The following is a 23,302-nucleotide window of genomic DNA, read 5'->3' as shown; positions in this document are numbered from 1 at the left end:
CGCTATCCATCGCAAAACTCAGTAATTAAAGAATACACGCGTAAGAAAGGAAGTCAGGTAAGTCCCTCTTTGTTTGCAGAGTTGTAGAAAAATAGTCAGCTAAGTCAGGGACCCTGACCACCACAACCCTATAGTAGTCTCTTACATCAAGCATGGGTTGTTGAAGACCGAATCTTAACGTCGTCAGTGAGTATATATTTACGTTTTTAGGGATTAAAAAACCAGCACTATCACGACAGGGAACACCGGAAATGGACTTCACACATTGTACCCACAGTGTGTGAGGAATATTGAACCCAGGTCTTCAGCGTGCCGATTGAACGCATTAACCACTTGGCTACCACACCGCCCCGCTACATTTGTAACACGCTTGAGTGCCGCGATTGTTGTGATAATCCTTGGAAAGCTCGGACTAGAACCAGCACAGGATCACTGGTTTGGGGTCAGACCCAAGGGACGTAACTCTATATTTATTATTCTTAAGACGACGGGGACGTAAACCCCTTCTCCATAATAAAATGCTGGTTATGCACTGAAGCTTGCTATGACTATTTCAAGGACAGTTATTCGCAGTCTTGATGCCTATTTTATTGGGGAAAATATTTTCCGCTGTAGTCCAGTCAAATCGATTTCAATGTAGCAATATACACAACAGAGCTCTCCCGCTGCGCTCCGACGTAATACAAATCTGTAATTGGCGTTCTTATCAGTGACCTTTTAAACGTCGGTAGGCTTTTTCTTGTTTTTGCCATAGCAATACCACCCTCGAAATCCCCAAGATCAATCGAACACAAGCTCTGGGAACAGTTCGGCTATTATAGACATTAATCCTTTATCACATTGACAATAAATTGATATGAGGGCATTCGGTTGTTGATTTCCAATACAGAACGCAAGCCAGCCGAAGCAGTGTTGATTCAAGACATTATGGCAAGGTTTGCAATCGCCCTGTTTACAAGATGGCGGACATGTCAATAACGCGATCTTCGGGGGCTTTCAGGCAGCAGGAGTTGTCTGGCAAGACAAGTGGTTCTTTGAAATGGTCGTGTCGAGACTGCAATTATTGCCCACCGCTGTTCAACGACGTACAAGGGTTAGACACTTTTTTCAGGTCTCTCTTCCGCCACGGGTCATTGGCGCGAAAGAGCAGACGTTAACTAGGACTAGTATTTTCGTGACAAGGCCCGACTGGAACATGATTGAATCAATGTTGAGTATCGACAATGGGTGTCTATCTCTCGTCTTACGGGAACACCGCTTACCTATGACAGTCGTACTAACACAGCGGAACATTTTAAAGGCCATCCGGGAAAGTTCGAACAGCGATCGAGTTGTCTGACGTGGTGACATTTGTTAGTGGCAACGTCCACGGGAGGTTGTTGTTTGTTTAAATACATTTGACAGGTGTATATCGGTACACTTGGGTACCGTGAGTTTTGACATTGACAAATCGGACGGGAAATTAAAAAGATCACCTTACATCGTCAGTCTGGAAGAATGACTGTCAAAGTTTGAATTTTCATTTGGTGATTTCACTTGGATTTAAAGGAGCTTTCTAGTTGGCTGTTTTGGCTGTGATATATGTGTGTTATGAACAACCCAGTTGCAAGTCGGAGATAATATGAATATCAGTACACGTCGATGATGTGATATACTGTATGTTTGCACAGGTGTCAATAACAGATTATACATACACTGACGCCTCATAAAAGGAAGTGTGACATGGAATTTACTCGTGGTCGTCATACACCACGTGATCACGGTTCCCTAACGCCTGTATCCCTCTGTGTGAACTGTGAAATGATCTTCGGATAGACACCTAGCGTTTCCATAGAAACCATCCGCAATGTGTCAGCCGATTCCACGTTCATCATTAAAGGCCCAGGAATCGTGCCAGCACGTTGACGGCAGGGAGATGAATGACAGGGTGATATTGACTAACTTGTGGATGGATCCACCAGCAGATATGCCGTAAGTGTCATTATACCATTTCTGCAACCGTTTCCCTATGATGATGATGATGATGATGATGATGCTGATGCTGATGATCACAAACAAAACAATGCATTAAATATATTTTATTTGATTTAAGGTCGTTTATGTTATATCCTCTTCCGAAAGATGTTGTCGGGGTGGTTTAGTGGTTACAGTTTCTTTACGTCATACCTAAGGCCAGGTTCAAGTCTACACATGGTTACTATAAAACAATGGGCCATTATTGGCAAATACTGTCTCTCGAGTCCTCCTCTGGCCCACTGATCAAATACCAGCGTAATACTAAATTCAAGGGAGGAAATAATTTATCGGGCTGAGCCGAAGATGCATCCAGGGTATAGTGGAGACTTACCGGAATGTATACCCTGGAGATTTCGAGGATGAGGTAATACAGATGTGATGACAAGTTTATTGCTCCTGGTTATGATTTCTACCTTACTATTCTACCTGAAAGGTAACGAGTGTGTCATTTGCAGAGCTTGATCTTCCAGTTGCACCGTACGTTCAGTTTTCTTCATTTATAATCTTTCGGTCAAAATATATCATTTGCTTGGAAAGATTTATAATTAGAATGTTCAACTTCGTTAACACGAAAAGGCGATATATTAAACTCTTTCACGCCATTTCTCGAATACAACTACCAGCGCAAGCACACATCTAACGAAATGTGACCAGCAAACCAAATTAAAATTTGGTTCAATGCCATCAGAGCATATCAGCATGGTGAAAGTAAAACGAACATAAAAACAACTGTGTACATTCTACACAGTTGTTAATATGCAAGTTCCTGATTACCCGATACTGAAACCATTTCTGGATACAATTTGCGGAACAAATCAGATTTGGCTGTTTAGCCTAAATTTCGCTCCTAAGTTCTCCAAAAGTCATTTGTTTAAGATTCTGCAATCTAACGGAATGCTCTCTTCTCTACAACAAAATGTCAAAATTCATTATCATCATTTAAATCAAAGGTATCTGAAAAAAGGGCAAAGATCCAAAATATTTTCTATTTGGCGAGAGAAAGATGAATATACTACAGAGTTAAGACATTCATGTAGTTTATTACATGTAGATCTTTTTCGTGTTAATTTATCAGAGAGTAAAGCTTCAATTGTGGTGCTACGGTGGAAGGTGCAAACCATTTCTTTATAAAATGTCCGAACTTTGTCAGCTGCCGTTTTGATCTGAAGCAAGGCTTTGAACTATCAAATGTTCGCTTAGACATTGATACTATTCTTTACAGCAACCCTGCTCTGCCAAACACTATACATGAAAATAATATCTTTAGTCATGTGCATAAATACAATGTCGGAAGCGCTTTGATTAATGAATAATATGTCTTAATATTATGTCCATTCATTACGTCCATTCATTATTGTTCGTGTTGTAATGGAAGCGGGCGGTAATAAGATACATAACTCATGCCCACTCCTTTTCAACATTGAATAAAATATGGTCAAGCAAAGCCTACTGCGGAATCATTTTATTAGAAAATAAAATTTATAATTATTGCCTACAGAGTGAGTGTCAGGTTTCTTATCTTGTTGAGTATACCAAAGCAGATTCACGGGTGGGTATACAATTTTTTCTCTTGGAGTAAATCCCACTTTAGTGTTGAAATAATGTTTGATTGTAGGAACTATGACACATAAATCGAACTGTTTAACGGTTGACTAAATTATTTTATGGATTTAAGCTTCTGTATTATTTCCCACACAACGTGGGAACGGTTGTGTAGCAGTGAATGAAATGTATATAACAACATGCAATATATATATACACACTGCACTGCTGCTTAAGGTTCAAGTGCCTCAAGGTAACCGTTGCCGAGTTTAAACAAGATACAGTACATGATCCGTTGTAAATAAGCGGGGCAATAAAATGCGTATTAACCTCACGGCGAATGGAACAAGTGCCGAAACAAACTGGGGCCACGTATAATGAGCTAACTCAATCTCAATATCAACACTCTATAGAGGTGTTTGTCAGAGAATATTGCATGTACGTAGCGATAAGAACATTGCGTGCATACAACAGGACACAATGTAACGCGGTAATACATGTACCGTTATATGGATATCGGCGCAACAGCGGTCTGGTTCGGTGCGCAGCTATTCAGCATGGTCCACTGCCCTAGTATTACGGTGGTGTGGCGAGTGAGTGAGTTTATTTTTACGCCGCTCTTAGCAATATCTCAGCAGTATCTTGGCGGGGGACACCAGAAGTGGGCTTCACAGATTGTACTCATGTTGGGAATCGAACCTGTGTGTTCGGCGTGACGAGCAAACGCTTTAACCACTGGGCTACCACATCACACCAGGACGGTGGCGTAGCCATTTGGTTCAAGCTCACCACGCTTAAGGTCCGAGTTTGGCTCCCTGCATGGGTGTAGAGGATAAAACAGGCGGGCATAATCTTGAACACATTCATTGTTTTAACAGTGTCCACACACATACAACGTATAAATTCACGTTACAGGATTGGGCACGGAACTCAACTTGCAAAGGTTCTAACTGTTGCTTACAAACAGAATAACAAATTATTTTATTTAGATCCAGCTGAACAGTTTTGAAAACTTAAGGAATATTTTGTTTGCTCGAAAACAGTTTAACTTAACTCTAAATATCACGAAATTATGATACACGATCCCCCGTGTTGACATGACAAAACTAACACTATTTTCTCAACCTCAAGTACATATATATATAATATATATAAGGCTAATAATAATCATTGCAAAAGTCTCCATCCATGCAAATATTAATTATGAATTACTAACAAATTTGACCCTTTGCAACCATAAAAGTGTTAGTCACCCAAGTGAACATGTATCGTGTTCTAATCGACTTGAGTCGCCGTATCACTTTTTCGTACCAAAGAAGATCCGGATCATTTTACCGACCGGAACCAAAAGGAAACCCGGATCAATAAACCGGGAGATAAAGTATATGAAACCCATTCTGTTGTCCCTTGGGCTGGGATACATGCAACAACAGCGTAACCCGTGGTCCATGGAGTGGTGCTTCTTAGGCGTGTCAGGATCTGCTCTTTATTATCCTTGATCTGTTAGCAACATTGCCGTTTTTTTGTGTTTTGCTGTAGTTACGGGGCGGTGGGCATACCTACAGATGAAGCTATCGCTCGTCCAACCAAAGCGTACCATGTCGTGATGTCGCTTTAAAGCGGCGTAAACAAATACTCACTCACTCACTAGTTACGTCAACGACCTTTGCCATCTTGGGTTTTCCCCTATACCTATAAATAGCGACAATATTGCCGTTGCAGCTTAAAACAAAATATGAGGGAATTTCATTAAAGATTTCCCATGACCCACTTTTGGATTTCACCTGTGGCTGAAATTTCACGTCTGTGTATCATGAAGTAATTTTCAGCATTGAACTATGAAAGGTATTTCTTCGACCAGCGTTATATTGAAGTAAAGGTGTAACAATGGAACCAGTTGAGTACTGATCAGTAATCAAGTTTTTGTACTTGAAAGGTCGCACACCAAAACAGACTTTTGATTAAATGAAAGCAGCTTATGAAAGTATGCCCCATCATATGACGGAAATCTGTGGAAACTGCTTACATTCCTGGTCGACCTCATTCAGCCATTGATGAAGACACTGTCCGTCAAGTGGAGACTGCCATTTTGCAATTGGAATATCGCCGTTTTACTGTTTGCCAGTTAGCGCATGATGATACTTGTATAAAACGACTGGAGAAGTGTGTAACTCTTGAAGGTTGCTATGTAGAGAAGGACTAATAACTGTGCCAGTTTCGTGCCACAAAGTCCACTGTATGTGGGTCAGGGTAAATCTTTCATGAAGGCCTCTCGTAGACTCACACTCATGACTACTACGGGTACCGCCCCCTGGTGTTGTTGGAGAGCGGAAAGTCGGATTTTCGTTCCCCTTGAATATTGTTATTCTGCCTTGTGTTCGGCATTAAACCTGGACTATAGTCTTCTCGGCGCCAGTCCTAGGTTGGGTACGTGGTAAACTGTGGCATGGAATGTGGCATCTCGGTGGGTGGGTACCATGGAGCGGAATACATCGACTTATACATGCACCTATACTCACGGAGTATGCTCGTCGCTATGTAAGAGTGAGTGAGTGAGTGAATTTAGTTTTACCCCACACTGAGCAATATTCCAGCTAGATCTCGGTGGTCTTTATATACTCGAACCTGGACCAGACATTCCAGTGATCAACTGACGTTATACAATCAATAAAAGGAAGAACAAAACACCTAAACTTTTAAAGTTTCACGTCGGGTTTAAAAAAATATATCTCCCTTCAGCACACACTGTTTTACCGATACAGACAGTGAGGCCGTTCTTTTTCAGAGTAGAAATCAGACGGTAAATTATTCTCTATTTGAACAGTAGTTTCTTTGTAACTTGATATGGTTAGATTGAAAACACATGGCGATGTTTCCAAGAACCCGCTATTGGTAATAACTAGCCTTTTTGCATTTATCGATTGGGTTCCATTGGCCGACTTACGGTTTATTCACCGAAATACACTTACACAAACATTCAAGCTTTTTCTGAGACAACGTCATGAACCAAAACGCTATACACGATCCCCCGAGGTTTTAAAAACGTCACAGCAAACAAGACACTGACGCCATCTAACCACCTACCCCTGTTTCATTAATCACCGATAGGGGTCTCTGGCCGTTTGATCAGTCCGGAAATAGACTCTGGTATTTGGTATTAATGATTGGTCAATGTTTAATGGCAATCGATGACGATCTATTCCAAACAACTCGAGCATCGCAGTGGTCTTGTCGATGATCGACGCTGTGACGGGTGATGTTCAAGCGTCATTTGTCTGGCAATTAACATGAAATGAACAAGACCTTCTTGCAATCTATCACGGAAATACACACGAAATGGACATGAATTACTCAGGTATTAGTCACATACTTGGGAAATCGACCATTGCTAAGATAAGGACTACAGCGACCGATGCTTACTAGGCTCTCTGCTTAGCGGCTTAGCAATCTTGTGTTAAGGGTTCCTAACTGGGGACATTGTTTTGCCCTGGCAGAAATGTTAAATTCATGTTTGTTTTCTCTGTGTAGTGTTTTACTCTTAACGAGCCAGTGACGGCGGTATTGCTTTGTTGAACCAGTTAGCGACTTAGCAAGCTAATAGAGCAGAATTTTGTTTGAGCTATCAACAGGGACTGATTATTGATATGAAACTTATTTATTTGAGGTAGACCAGATTAAATATTAATCCAAAACGTGTGTTTGCTCGGTACATTGGAAACTTTCATGAATAGTTCGGACAAATTCTGTCATGTACATCTTTGAAATGAATGAGTTCTATTGTTTATTCACATTTTGATAATTGAAGCATATTGTGACTTGAAAAAGCAATTAATATACAGTGTATATTCATAAATGTTATCAAGGCAAAGGGAAATATCAGTGGCATTACTGGTTTGTATACTCGCACTTATCAGCCTGCATGTGCTCAAGAGGGATTTGCAGGCCCTTGAAGGTCCCGGAGTAGAACAGGCCTTCAGCAACACATGCTTGCCATAAAAAGCGACTGTGCTTGTTGTCGCAGGAGGCGGCTAACGGGATCGGGTGGTCAGACTCGCTGACTTGGTTGACGCATGTCATTAGTTCCCAATTGCGCAGATCCATGCTCATGTTGTTGATCACTGGATTGTCTGGTCCAGACTCGATTATTTACAGACCGCCGCTATATAGCTGGAATATTGCTGAGTGCGGCGTAAAACTAAACTCTCTCACTCACTCAAGAAGGATTTGCATCTTCTGTTAAGCTGCTGGCTATTGATGCAAGCTGAACTGGAATTAAAAATAAACCATTATTCCAACACTGAACGTAAACAATCTAACCTGTCATCTAACACGGACACAATCATATCACACTGGTGCATTTAAAATGCGTGGCGATAGCAACTGCTGAGGTAAGTTGAGACTGACAGACACATGAAAGTACAAGTGTTCCTTTAATTGTTTCTATGTTTCTTCACACGGCATGTATTGCACTATGGGTGAAAGTCTGGAAATGATCATAGGAACACTTGTACTTTCATATGTTCCCTTACTTATTTCCACGAGTGTATCAAGTGTTGGAGGTCCCTTTGTCCAGAGTACTATCACAGTCTTATATTGCACAGTGATGCATCAGGTTTACATCATGCCGATGCAACATGTGAAAATAGCATATGCTGTTTAGATGCCTCTTAATCAAAATGGCTAAGCACGTTAAGAATTCATTATTTCTTGGTGATTAGATCTATACTTTTCTCCCTTGGTGGATATGGACGATGGGACATGGGTAACGGCATTTCTCAACTCGATGTATAAGAAGTAAATGAGTATGATTTTACGCCGCTTTCAACCAAAGAAATGGCTTCATGCATAGCACCAATCTCGGCAATGAACTCGGGTCGGCGTGACGACCGTTAGTGAGCATGGGAGTTTTACGCTGCTTTTTATCAATTTTCGCGCAATATCACAGCGGAGGATATCACAAATGGGCTTCACACATTGTACCCATGTGGGGAATCGAACCCGGGGCCTTTGGCCTGACGAGCGAACGCTTTAACCACCGTCCCTCTTTAACCACATCTCCTGACCGCTCGTGTCCTTTTTTTAACGGGCATGATGGGAATGACGAAGCTTTATCGGTTACATGATCAGGTCGAGAGTGGTTTGTTTTCAATTTGTTTTTTCCCCTCCAAATTATGTGAGCTGAATTCAATATCAAAATGGCGGCATTATGCCATGGCTGCTGCGTGCGTACAGTAAGGTCTCATAATGAAGATAGTTATTACACGTGATTTGTCTCAGAGAAACCAAACTTCTTGAAAGCTAGAAATGAAATTGTCGAATTAATTATTTATCTGTGACATATGCCAGCAAGATGGAGGGACGTAGAAGGTCGTTTCCCACGATAACCTGACTTATTGATTTTGAATTTGTCGAGTTTTGAAAGGTCAACTAAGTCATGTACTCAATACCACACTTCTGGAAGATACGGGGTCATGACAGACTAACGTTTGGTCTCTGAAAACATATTTTTGATAAAAACAAGCAAGTGCTTTTAAATTAAGGAAACCCTCTCCAGTAAGATGGGAGATTCAGAGCCTGAGGAAATTAGCTTCATTTAGGTACTTAGCTTTGAAAAAATGGCTGAGCGGATTGGAAACAACAGACTAACGCACAGTCTCTGGATGTATTAAGTTTGATAGTAACAAACAAACCCGTTTAAATGGAAACAGAGCCACAGGGAGATCGGCCTGAACCCGAGGAAATCTAGACTTGCTTCTTTTGGGGCTTTACCTTTGCAGAGCGGCTAGGCAGTAGGATAACTAATGTGGTTCAAGGATTGTGAGACAGACTACGGGCAAACAAGGAGAAGTTAAGCACCGTCCTGACAATTAACCCGTATTAGCATGTACGAGTGGCACCCACTGGGGCATGCCATTGTGATCGAAGGGGCCCCAGGTTGTCCGCGTTTAAGTGTAGTGCGATGGATGAAGCGTGTCAGCAAGGCGTGTGCGACTAAGCGTTTGCGGAATCAATTCCATCGTCACGTACTGCACGTGCATTAGCCTACATCAGCTCTACATTTCACAAACCAAATGGATTTGCTCATTGCCATGCACCGCCTGCTTCTCGTAAACGCATTCTCTGCGCCGATCCAACTTATCCTTGTTTGCCAGCGGGAGACATGAGTGAAAGGTGAGTGAGTGAGTGAGTTTAGTTTTACGTCGCACTTAGCAATATTCAAGCTATATGGCGACGGTCTGTAAATAATCGAGTCTGGACCAGACAATCCAGTGATCAACAACATGAGCATCGATCTGCGCAATGGGGAACCGATGACATGTGTCAACCAAGTCAGCTAGTCTGACCACCCGATCCCGTTAGTCGCCTCTTACGACAAGCATAGTCACCTTTTATGGCAAGCATGGGTTGCTGAAGGCCTATTCTACCCCGGGACCTTCACGGGTCATGAGTGAAAGGACGGAGAGCTGCGTTCCTTTGGCACAGCAGACGCCTACGATAGCTGGTTCAAATCTCGGTTACGTCCGTTCCTAGGTTTGTCAGCACCATACCATGCACCCTGATCATGAGTTTTGCAAAAGTGGTAAACATCTGAAGTCTGAATCACTTCGGGTTTTGCTCCCATATTTAGCTGCTACCTGTGACAAAACTTGAACGTTTAAAGTACTGTTCAACCAAATACGCCCATTTCTGTGTCCCCCCCATCGTGATACTGCTGGAATATTTCTAAAGGCGGCGTAAAAACATTCTCAGTCACTCAACCAACCAACCAAATAGCTTCACCCCCTTGAACTTGCAATCCACTTGGGGAGATCAGACTAGGCATATTGATTTTGTTCAGATTCTAAAGGTGAATATGGCCACATACATAGATAATGAGTTTCTAACGTAAATGTCAAATTCCACGAAATAGTTGTCTGGTCGTTTTCGTCATAGTCGTGAGTGGGTGAGTGGGTGAGTGAGTGGGTTCGGGTTCGGGTTCGGGTTCGGGTTCGGGTTCGGGTTTTGACTCCAGTTTGGTCATATGTTTTAGAGGCACCAAATCGGACACAGACAGGAATGGGCTTCACATCATCAACCCATAGACGCAACAAATATTCTAAAATCATTATCCATTTCGTAAGAATGATGCTTTTTAGGTTTTGATTTATCTGTCGTCGGTTTTGGAACAGAAAAACCCTTTTAAAATGGACAGCGGCCTTGTCCAGAAGAACACGGTTCTAAATTAATGATAAATACTAACGTTTCAACAAAACCTTTCTATACTGGACAACATGGCTGGATTAAAAGGGTTTTCTTTTAAGAATGACCCTCCTTACGCGCATATGTTTTTGTCTTCAGTTAATGAACAGAATATTGGTAAACCGGCCACATATCCAGATTTACCAGGGTCTATCTTACTGGACTTCCAAGACTCGACAGTGAAAAAACACGAATCGTTAATCCATGACCCGTTTGTCTCAGGTTACTTTGGTTCGTGGCCCTCGACGGCGGACTGTCACGCAACGTCGCTCACTGACCTGTGTGCACTGTCCACGCGCCGACCTCGGCTCACCATTTCCGTTTACCTAATTTATAGATAGACTACTGGGTACAAAATGATTAGTTTGGATCATTTTCGGATTAAGGATTGCCAGATAAAAGATCCCCGTGATAGCGTCACTGTTTTTGAACCGAACAGGATTGCTCATCGATCGTGTTTACAGGGCGACATATCGGTTTATATTTTGTATTTATAAGATTTAATCATAAGCCGTTGCTTATGTGGGGGATTTATTTCGAACATTTGAAACGTAATACCTATTATCAGGAGGATATTGTTTTTTTTTCTGTAGTTATTAGTTGAACAAAGTCGTAAAACCTTTGGTCGGGGAAGGTATTATTTTACGCATAAAAGAGTGAATGAGTGAGTGAGTGAGTATGGTTTTCAGCCGCTTTTAGCAACGTTCCATTATTATATATTTCCACCTCGGACCTCTCACGGGTCTACACTCATATAAACAGTAAAGGAACATCGAATTAGGTAATTATATATATAGACGTTGATTTTAGATGTGCGTGTGCTAGGATTTAATCACGCACAATACACGTACCCGTTATTATATCAGATGTAAGCATTCGGTTAACTTTTCGTACAGTTCGATAACTTAGATAATCAGTTGACAACTGTTCGAAGATGGCAAGCTATTGGTATGCGGAATGCTGACGTGTCACTAAAGGCTATTAGAAGAGACCGGTTGTCATCCATCCGCATTCCATATTTCAGCCGATGACCAGGAAACATCGCCAATCTAGTAACGTCAAGGACGTCGGCGTTCAAGTCGATCATGGCTGACAACTCCCTTCTCAGGATACAACCCTACACATATTCGCAAGACTTCATCCGTTTATGTTAAGTACCGTGTTAAAAACTGCCATCAGAAGTCTGTTGTTATCCCCCACAACACCAATCAGCACGACGTCCTTAATGTCAAGGTCGACGGCATTGGAATTTCGAGTCATGGGGAAGGTGCCACTGTCACATGGACGTAATCATCAACAACAAGCACTACAACAAGAGTCAATGGTTTTTGCCAAGTCTACTTGTCTAAATAAACTCGAGATCCTTTTGCGTACAGATTTACCATTTAATTATTCGAGGTTTGGATAAGTTCCTTTGCTGTACCTATGATATGGTTTGTGTTAATTGTAACATACATACTATGAAAAATATGTGGTGTTGCGATACATTCTTCCGTGTGTATATTTCCATCTTTTATCACGTCTCAATGCCAGATTCAATTCTTGTTTTAAAGTAAATCAGCACATGCGTCCATAATTCTAAGAACTACACACAATTCATAATTCAGGAGATGATTTCCACTTTAATTGACACACGAGGAACACAAGCATGTTATCACTTCCGTTCAATTATTCACGGGCTGTGAAGATGAAAAATAAAGATGGCGACGAAACCGGATCGTTAAACCGAAACCAGTTACAAGTGAAATTGAATCGGCTATCCATCCAACGGGATGCACAAGATCTCTTGACTCGTATAAATAATTGATACTGATCACTGAAAGTAGAATCTCGTATTCCATAGTTAGCTGGGATACCAAACAGCTAAACACGTACAAATAGTAGAGCACGTTGCCAGGCTTGAAAACAGATATAGGGGAATCCTGTGTTCTCGTCAGAAACAGGAAATCAGAGAGAGGAGAAAGACGGACTGCAGTATTCTCTAGAAGGACATAACCGACAGTTATCATCTGGACTGAGGTATGTGAGGTAAATACATTGTAGACCTGCTTGAAGGTGTGTCGATTGGGAAATGATATTTTCATGAGACATGATAAATTATATTTTTGTAAAATCTCATATTTAAATGTTTTGAAAACAGAAGGAAATTATAGAGAGGAGAAACTGATACTATGATGTATTTAAGCCTTCGTGTTAATGTTTGGTGACAGGAAATATTATTATTGATTAATCATTATTTTAATTGAAATTGTGAAGAATGTGTTTAATACCTGAAATTACACGTATCATATCATTTCGTTAATGTTATTAACTTGTCTCTCAGTAAAATGATTACCCCATAAAGAACAATTAATTTACGTAATCATTTAATTACAATATTAATTAATTACAATATGGTTTAATTTATTTCATTTCCAAGTATAAAAACACCCATACAGTTTGATATCTTTCAAAAACACTACTCATTTCTTGATTATATTGCTATGTTATGTGTTAATTGAAAACTCAATGAAACAGAAACATAATTGTGTAGAATCTTCATACATCTATTGCTGAAAACACTCAAGACCGCCAAGGAACTATGTGTCAAGACTACATAATTAACTACATTTAAAAGTCAACCCGTCGTCATGGCAACTGAAACTCGTGGCTAGTACCTACGACGTATCAACTATTTATGATTCTGAAATATTTATACGTATGTATGACATATATGACTTGTAGCCTTGATTTTGCTGTAATTGCTTTAATGTAATTCCACTACTTCTATTTGAAATAGACTTCTTCATAACACAAGTAATGTTAAGACTGACGGACGTTTAGTTTGATTTTTAAATTAATGGAAAAAACCTTTTTAACTGTGTATCCAAAATTGTGTCATCGCTTAGTAACCATGGAACCCCAATGACATATTTCTTTGGGTTTGGTGCCGGAGTACTCCAAAGACGGTGCCAGTCTACAAAGCTGTTATTATACAACTAATCTGACATGAATTAAGCACTATGATTTATCACAACTAGCAATATCACTCTCTTAACTCGATTTTTGCTAAGAAACTTGATATTCACCTACCTTTCATGGGCAAGTATCCCTCTGAACCATGGTTGTTTCAACATGTTAACTCGATATTTTTTCTTTGTCCTATGAATATCGAGACAACGGTGCCTGATTGTAATTACATTCAAGAATATAATATACAATGCCGTTTAGAAAGTTACATTTAAGGTCGCCATATTCGAGTGCACTAGCAGGGACAACATAAGGGACCAGTTCAAAAGTTCCGGCGTGAAATAGATCTTACTTGGTTAACTAACACGAAGGAATAATGTTGCATATGCGGAACAATTCCATACAGGGAACCCCAAGTCTTTTTCAGTTTGACATCTGGGAACTTAATGAGTATAGACTGACAGAGATCATAATGGGAAATGCTCTGGTAGTGCCGTGAAGGGACAGGTAACAGCCAGAGCTGAGTGGGGATGGGTACAGGCTAACAGAAGTGAGAACAGATGGATACAGGATAACAAAGCCGAGAGGGGATTGGTACAGACTAGCAGAGGAGAGAGAGAGAGAGTGAGTTCAGGCTAATAGAGCCGAGAGGGGATGAGTATACGATAACGGCTAACATCCGGAAAGGATGAGTATAGGTTAACAGATCTAAGAAAGGGATGGGGATGGGTTAACATATCTGAGAAAGGGATGAGTATAGGTTAACAGATCTGAGAAAGGGGTGAGTATAGGTTAACAGATCTGAGAAAGGTATGAGGATGGGTTAACAGATCTGAGAAAGGGGTGAGTATAGGTTAACAGATCTGAGAAAGGAGTGAGGATGGGTTAACAAATCTGAGAAAGGGATGAGTATAGGTTAACAGATCTGAGAAAGGGGTGAGTATAGGTTAACAGATCTGAGAAAGGGATGAGGATGGGTTATCAAATCTGAGAAAGGGATGAGTATAGGTTAACAGATCTGAGAAAGGAGTGAGTGTAGGTTAACAGATCTGAGAAAGGGGTGAGTATAGGTAAATGGATCTGAGAAAGGAGTGAGTGTAGGTTAACAGATCTGAGAAATAAATGAGTACAGGAAAACATATCTGAGAAAGGAATGAGTATAGGTTGATAAAAGGAATAATTATCGGCACCTAGAATCGGTCACGGAGTGGTGTAGGGTGATAGAGCTGAAAGAGAGATCAGTACACTCTTATGAAACTAAAATGGGAAGACTTGAACCTGTTCGAGAATTGGATGAGTAAAGACTGATAGGACTGGTTTTACGCCGCTTTTAGCAATATTCCAGCAACATCACGGTGGGTGACACCAGAAATGGGTTTCACACGTTGTACCTATGTGGAGGTTAGAACCCGGGTGTTCGGCGTGACGCGTCAACGCTGTGACCATCAGGCTATCCCACCGCCCCTAGACAATGAAATTGGGGTGTCGTATAGGCCGATAAAGCTAAGAAATGGACGAGTATAGAGTGTAAAGTTGAGACGGTGTGGGGGTATATTTGCTTTCCATTTATATGTACTGCGATCTGAAAACTAGACTAGGTGGGCTGGAAGGTCTGCAAATTTTCTAATTCGGTTCGTCAACAACAGTTTTAATCGTCTAGTGTTTACTCACGAACGGCGTCTCTAAGGCGGAATTAAACATGACATACCCGAAAATTGTGTGCACAGTCAGTCTTTGCTAAATGGGACTTTTTTGGATCAGCGTTCTTAAAAATAAATAATTTTACGGTTTCAAATTCGGGATTTTTTAAAATTCTAAAATGAGTTTTTGAATGATTCCCTGTGCACACATGTACTTTGTTGATCAACTTGGTGTTGGGTAACTCAACACCAAGTTCTTCTCGGCGACTGTGTTAATAAATTATTTAGATTCTCAATGAAATTTGAGATGCCACTAATGTACTTTAATGACTGAGCAAGCACAGCAAATTGAAATGTCCTTTTACTAACCTATCTGTGGAGCATATCAACATGCTTGACACATTACACGTTCACGGTGACTCTTAAATGTTTAAAAATAGAAATCGCGTAAAATTAAAGCTTACAAACAATTCTTGATTCTCACCTTCAGCATGTCCGCCATTGAATTTTGTCCCTAACATGGCCTTGTCTTCAGTGACACCGGAGTCCTTGGTTGTGGATAACGGTAATACAATTGTGACACTCGTATTAGCAATATACCGTGAGGTGAATGGAATGATTTGTTGGTCGGAGTCCCCATCCACCCTCCAAAGTAGGTTCATATGTTAAGATTCTTAATGTTCTAGTAAAGTATGACTGTCATGCCATTTGTATGAGTATTTCGAGTTTTGTGCACATATAGTACCCGTGATGATGCGGGGTAGAATTGGTCTTCAGTAACCCATGCTTGATCGGGTGGTCAGGCTCACACATGTCACCGTATCCCATTTACGTAGATCGATGCTCATGCTATTAATCACTGGATAGTCAGGTTTAGATTATTTCCAGACTGTCGCCAAGGATGGAATATTGTGGTGTTCAACAACAACAACTCACATATGTTATGACCGATGATGTGGTCAGCCAAGTCAGCGAGGCTGACCACCCGATCCCGTTAGTCGCCATTTACAACTAATATGGCTTACTGAAGATACATTCTAACCCGGACCTTCACGGGTTCATACTTTTCGGACAAAGAGCAGGTAACGGGGAATTCAAAAAAGAAAACGACTGACTGCTCCCCACATAGACATTGCAGAAATAATTAAGAATAAAAACAGAATTACACAATACATTACACCTGGAATAACTGACTTTTGTTTGATTTCAGAGAAGCAGTGTATCTGCAGGACGTTGAATCTTTCCAAAATGGCACAATCAACGAGGAAGATGCTCCGCAACCTGTGATTTTGCTTCCTCACTGTATGACTTCAGACCCCCTGCCAGCCATGACAAAATCTCCACCCCGTTCAGTCTCCAGAGACAAGGTGCTACTAGGAATCACCCCAGTCACCCACGAATACTACAACCAATGGGCGCGGAGTCCGAAATTGGTGGACTCCAGCTCCTCAGACCCAGGCCAAAGCACACCGGAAATGACCGGCAGTGAACCTCGTGCCAAGACGTCTCTTCCGAGAACTGGAGGTCGTATGACGATGAGCCGATCGGACCTGAAATCAGCCAATCCCAGGGTCGTCACGTGTCGGTCTACCACGCCATCTGTAAACATTGAACTTCCGCCAATGCCGTCCTTCCGTCGCTCCGTGACTGTCGTTGGAGGGGAAAAGGTTGCTTCTATTTGCGCAGACCGATCAAGCTCTGTTCTCGTACCAAAGAAGGTCCTGCCTAGCAACCAAACCCTGCCAATGAGTCAGGCGGTGTTTCTTTTTAAAGGCGACACTTTCATCCACAACGCCCCATTTCTTGGAGACCCGAACCGCCCTAATCGATCAATAGGCAGGTACCCGTCATGCGTTAGTTCCAGCCAAAGACTCCCGTCTACCAAAACTCCCGGCAGGGTTACGCTAAAAGGGGAGGTAACTCGCTCAAGCGGTTCAGTGGCAAAAGTTCAGTTCATTGACTTCTCTGATGTAAAATCGTACGTTAACGCCCGGCGAGATGTGTCTCGGCCCAAGAAGCAACACAAGGACAAGCAGTTCCTCCCGTTAAGCATCCCGCTTGGAATAAGCATCTCCTGAACCGCCTTAACTTCAGTGTGAAATCGGTGTTGTAAAAAATCTTCTTATCCAGTATTTCCTGATTTTTGTGTTTTGGAAACTCGGAAACTAAAGACGACTTGGCTCCGACGACTTTAGATCCATGTCGTTTATGCATTTAGCCCTGATCGGTATGAAATTAGATTTTACAGATCCAGGGTTACCAGACTGGAGTAGGTCATCTAAAATAGGAACGAGAGAGAAAATAACCGTTTTTATCACCAGCCGAAATAGATTCCTTTAGGTGAAAAGGAGAAAGTAGTGGGGACATATGAATGGATCACTAATATCAGTGATGACACATGAACAACGATCATGTAGCCCGGTGGTAAAACTTTTGATTGTGACGGTGAGGATCCGTGTTCGATTCTTCTCATAGATATTGTTAATGTTCCTTTCTAGTGTTCCCTGCCGAGATATTGGTGAGTGTAACTAAAATAGGTAGGGATAAACCCCATTCAGCCCTGCTTTACTGATCTGGTTCAAATCTTCTGACATTGCATATAACACGATCACACTTGTGTCCAACACTGCAGTTATGTCAACGTAATGTACTCATATCATATGTCAGTTCCAATGTCGGCGGTGGTTGACGCAGTGGTCTGTTCAGACACTGATTTCAGTGACCATGCCTCTAGGAATTAAGGTGGAAAGTAGAGATTCGAAGCCAATGAACTGTTTACACACCAGTGGGTGTGCATCTGAAAGTCTTGTAAGACAAGGGCCCCTAATCGTCCACTGGTGCCATCATCAGGTAGCGAATGGCTTGCATGTGTGTATTGGTGTGAAGGCATGTTTAGTGGCTGACATCTCGCAGCCACCTAGCCTTCCTCCTGTGGCCACTTTTTGAATTTCACACTTACTCAACAGCAAAACAAACTCAGGTTTCGATAAAATGAAATCTCATAAAGTAAGGCAAGCGTTCATGATTATGTCTTCGATTTAAGCATTTAAAAACTTGACCATAAAACAGCTGCGTTTTTTTACTGTTCAGCATAGTTACAAACGTGAATATCAAAGTGTGAGTTGGTCCTTGACCTCTGTTGTTTTTCACCACCTGTTTGTAATTGGTTTTAGGTGAAGCGATGAAAATCAGTTCAGGTCATACACCGGCTCATTTCAAAGATTACAAATAGAACCAATGCTTCACGGAAATCAGCCCTTTTGACACAACTGGTCCTTACCTGTATAAGTGGTGATATTAGCTATGCAGATCCCATGTTGAGGGCTCTGTTACTACCTCGTGCTTTCAGTAATGAAGGATACAAAAATGAATGATGAGAACTTGAATTGCGATTTGAAGTTAGTTTCATGTTGATTTCAACTCGTGAGGTTCACTGTTATAGCAGCATCCTTTCGGTGAACAATAGAACTGCATCACCCTCTGATGTCCAATTGCTAATGATATTCTTGAAGCCGAAACCAAAGATTCCTTGATGTTGTCGATGTGATTGACCAGCCCATGGCACCCGTCGCTGATTCTTTCTTCTCCGACGATTTGTTACTTTCTTCTCTGGCGATTTGTTTCTTTCATTCTTCTTTGACGATTGATTTCTTTCTTCTCTGATAATTTGTTACTTTCTCAGACGTTTTATATTACCGTTTGCTCTGATATTTTGTTACTTTCTTCTCTGGCGATTTGTTTCTTTCATTCTTCTTTGACGATTGATTTCTTTCTTCTCTGATAATTTGTTACTTTCTCAGACGTTTTATATTACCGTTTGCTCTGATATTTTGTTACTTTCTTCTCTGACGATTTGTTGCTTTCCTGTAACTTACTTTGTATGTATATTTGTGTAAATGTGTTACAACTGGCAAAAAATGAACATGTATGCATGTGGCAATCATTTACTATTTTCGTAGATATTGTAATTACAATGCATAGCCTGATTCATTTTTCTTGTAATTGGGTGTCATTTACAAGTCTATTGTTATTATCGTTATAATCACATGTGAAATATACACATTTATTAAAAGCATAAGAAAGAGGCAGTAAGATAAATATCTCATTCATCAACGGAAAAACATTGGTAAGATATATGACATCCTCGACAGTCTAGGTTATTTTATCTCATTACATCATCATAATTACCTGGGTCCGTAAGGAAGTAAACATTAGTCTCTAGTTCATTCCAGCTTATGACAGCAATACGTTTCTGTACATGAATCTGGTAACATAAACTTGTTTGTTAATTTGTTATTTTTCTATGGATTTAAGTTTAGTTCAATCCATTTTATGTCACGAATAACAACATGGCATTGAAAATATTTTTCTTCAATTCCTATTCGTTAGAGGAGATTTGGCAAACTACTGAACAGTTGTCGTTAACAGTATTTCAGTACATCGACCAAATGTTACTGTTTATTTATATACTTACGATGCTAACGTGGAGATAGCTGACAATTTTTTGTTTACAGTTCTTCTGACGCTGTTTCTTTCCTCCAAACAGAGCTGGTTCATTTTATCTTTGATTTGATTTGTTTACTTTATCTCCTTTATCTTTTCGTTTTGCTGTTTAATCAGCGTATACCCCATGCTTAAGGTTTCTGCTAGGTCCGTTTTCGTTCCGTTTCGCTGAGGGGAGCTAGCAGGAAAACCAGGTTAAGCTGTGGTATGTCCGCACTTGTGATGATAATGACCATTCGCAACGACTCGCCTCTTTCCGTAACGAATAGTCACGAATGGAAAATGACGATAGTTCTGACAACTGATAACGCCCCCAACATTGATATCAAATAGTTTCTACTATTTCTTCTATGGCGTCTTATGGGCCATGAGCTAAAAAATATGCTTTTGATAACTGACTTTATCTCTATTCTGATTTTATGCGATATTTTGTGTATGTGTATTCTTTAAACATTGACAGTTACAATTAATCAAGAAATCCTTGTGATACATTTGTCTAATCATATTTTGACATTGAAAACTTATGTGAGTATTAGGGTAGATTAGTGGTTCGGCTGTTGGTTCGTCATGTGGGTTCGGTTCCCCACGTCGTTAAGATGTACGAATTCCATTAATTGTGTGCCCCGCAGTGGTTCATAAAAGCGGCGTAAAACCCTACTCACTCAAGCTGATGTTATTTATACTATGATTTGTTGCGGAATGAAATTCTTTGAAAAGAAATATATTTTGCATCATGTGAAAGGTATGTAACTGTTTATATTGTGAATGTGAGTGTATTATTGTTTTGGGGTAAAAACATTGTTGATAATGTGCAAAGTTAACAATAAACATCAATACCCGATACAGACTGTTGTCAGTTTCCTTTCACCGTCATGGTTCAATTGGGTTATGCCGCGTACTTGGGACCAGAGAAGATTCAGAATTCGTCTACAGCAACCAATTCTTGCCACAAGAGGCAACTAGGATGGCCAGGTTCGCTAACTTTGTTTACCCATGTCACTTAACATCCCAGTTGCGTAGAGCGATGATCATAATGTTGATCACTGGATTGTCTGGTTCAGACTCGATTATTTACAGGTCGCCGCTCTATAGCTGGGAAAGTGCTGAGTGTGGTGTTATAGAAAAACCAAACCGCGTTCGTTGGCAAGTGGATCCAGCTTCTGCTAGAAGAACGAACGTCAGTGCATGGTTCGATCCCCGGTCGCTTACGGATGAAACTTTTTGTCACCGTGGCTGAATAAAATAGATCGGCTCTGGGTCAGTATAATGAAAGAATATTGATTCACGCCGCATCAACAAATTCCCCAGCTATTCGCGGCGAATCTCTACAATGAGTGTAAGTAGTAGATTCATTTTAAAATGTCACGATGGGCTAAAGCGTTTACTCGTCACGCCGAAGGCCGGGATTCGATTTCGGTAAACCAAGACTGGAACCATCAGCATCTCTCATATTACCCGCTGATTAAGCCCGGGTTAGAAGTGGTTTTCAGCAAGCCATACTTGTCGTAAGAGGCAACTAACAGGATACGGGGTGCCGCTGCACAAAGTGATCTTAGCGTTAAGACGATCGTAACTCCCATACCATAACATAGACGTACGACTGGCGTAGCGTTAAGGTTGCTTTGTACAACGGTATCCTGGCTAGCATATGTCATCGCTGCTCATGATGTCAACCACTGGATTGACTCCATTGTTTACAGCTGGAATATTGCTGAGTGCGGCGTGAAGATACAAACAAACAGAATAAAAGGACCTTAGACCTAGTCCTCTTCATTGTAGTATCTAATGAGAGCCATACAGGGGCATCAAACTTGCGTGCTTCCTAAACTTTTATTTCAACCACTTTCGCCAAGCTGGTCGCAGTATCGTGACTCAACCGAGTGATTGATATTATGACCACGCTTCCAGCAGTCGGTTTTCTGATGATTTGATAATCTAAACTGACGACCTAAAGAAAGTAGACAGGTTGTGTCTCTTCCGATGAGATTGAAACAACAAAACCTTTTGATGAAATATAAACTGTATTTTGAAGCACACTGCAATGCACGTGTTTTATCAGTAAAATTGACATTGTAACAATAAACAACTCAAATTTGGGATTGTAGCAACAATTACACCTGTGTACTTTCTTTTGCTCGTCGGTTTACATACCTGATTGCCTTTTTCTGACACGGATAGGTTGCGGGGGATCAGTTCCAATCCCATGTCCACCCTGTGCGCCTCGTGTGCTGGTCTAAACGACCATGTTTTAAATTGTCTGACACTTGTGCCATTTTGGTAGATAAAAAATCTGAAACAGATTAAGCATTTGCGGTGAATACACAAAAAATGCGTCCCGGGAATATTCCAGGTTAGAATTGGGTTTCAGCAGCCTGTGCTTGTCGTTTGATGGTTTGATGTTCGCTGACTTAGCTGGTGCATGTCAGCGTATCCCTGTTGCTTAGATGTATGCTCATGATACTGATCACTGGAGTGTCTATACAAGATTCGATAATTTAATTTACGTCAATATACTGTTAAACTAACAAACAAAAAATAACGAAATGTATTGTTGGATTCGCTCGTAAAATCTACCTCGGCCTCGGCTCGAAATACTATGCCACAACGTTGTGACCTCCAAACACTCTTGCAGCTTTTGATGGAGTGAGTGAGTTTAGTTTTACGCCGTAGTCAGCAATATTCCAGCTATATGGCGGCGGTCTGTAAATTAGACGAGTCTTGAACAGACAATCCAGTGATCAACAGCATGGACACCGATCTGCACAACTGGGAACCGATGACGTATCAACCAAGTCAGCGAGCCTGACCAACCTACCCCGTTAGTCGCCTCTTACGACAAGTATAGACGCCTTTTATGGCAAGCATGTGTTGCTGAAGATGTAATCTAACCCGGACCACGAGTGCTTTTAAGAGAAAGTGCTGAGAGCACAACCACTGCGCTCCATTCTGGGTCCGATTATTAATACACACCTTTCTCAAAGCACTAAAGTGATCGTAAGTCACTAAGGTAACCTTAGTGCAATGTTAAAGAATGGGCGTTAAGGTTAATCTTTTAGTAAATTTTACTTCCGAGAAGGAGCCCCTGTTCTTGTATTCAGAGACCAAATACCGATATATGGTTGCAGAGTGAGACGTTAAACAACAAACAAAGCAAACAAAACCATTATATTGTATCGAGCGTTCGTTTCAAAACCGTTTGACGGCGCGGCGTAAAACAAACTCAATCACTCACTCACTCCACATCGCAATGAATTTTGATAACGGAAGTGTGTTTTATGAATTTATGTCTGTACGTATAGGGCCATGCTGGGCGACAGATTCAAAGTGTGCGTATAGAAGCGTTTATTAACGTTCACGATCACTGAGACATGCGATCATTTCAGCTCTGGCAGGAGTCGGCTTTCCAAAACTGC

The 23,302-nt window shown here is 41.1% G+C and overlaps 1 protein-coding gene across 1 annotated transcript; it reads left to right on the top strand.

The window, feature by feature from the left end:
• The first annotated feature begins 15,905 nt into the window (after positions 1–15,905).
• LOC137275793 (uncharacterized) lies at positions 15,906–17,464 on the top strand. The gene is made up of 2 exons (XM_067808191.1): positions 15,906–16,038; positions 16,599–17,464. The coding sequence occupies exons 1-2, from the start codon at positions 15,906–15,908 to the stop codon at positions 17,462–17,464; spliced, it is 999 nt and encodes a 332-aa protein (XP_067664292.1).
• The last annotated feature ends 5,838 nt before the right edge of the window (positions 17,465–23,302 follow it).

Source organism: Haliotis asinina, chromosome 1 (genome assembly GCF_037392515.1).
Source record: "Haliotis asinina isolate JCU_RB_2024 chromosome 1, JCU_Hal_asi_v2, whole genome shotgun sequence".
Classification (NCBI taxonomy): Eukaryota; Metazoa; Mollusca; class Gastropoda; order Lepetellida; family Haliotidae; genus Haliotis; species Haliotis asinina.
This window is presented reverse-complemented; position numbering and strand designations above follow the sequence as displayed.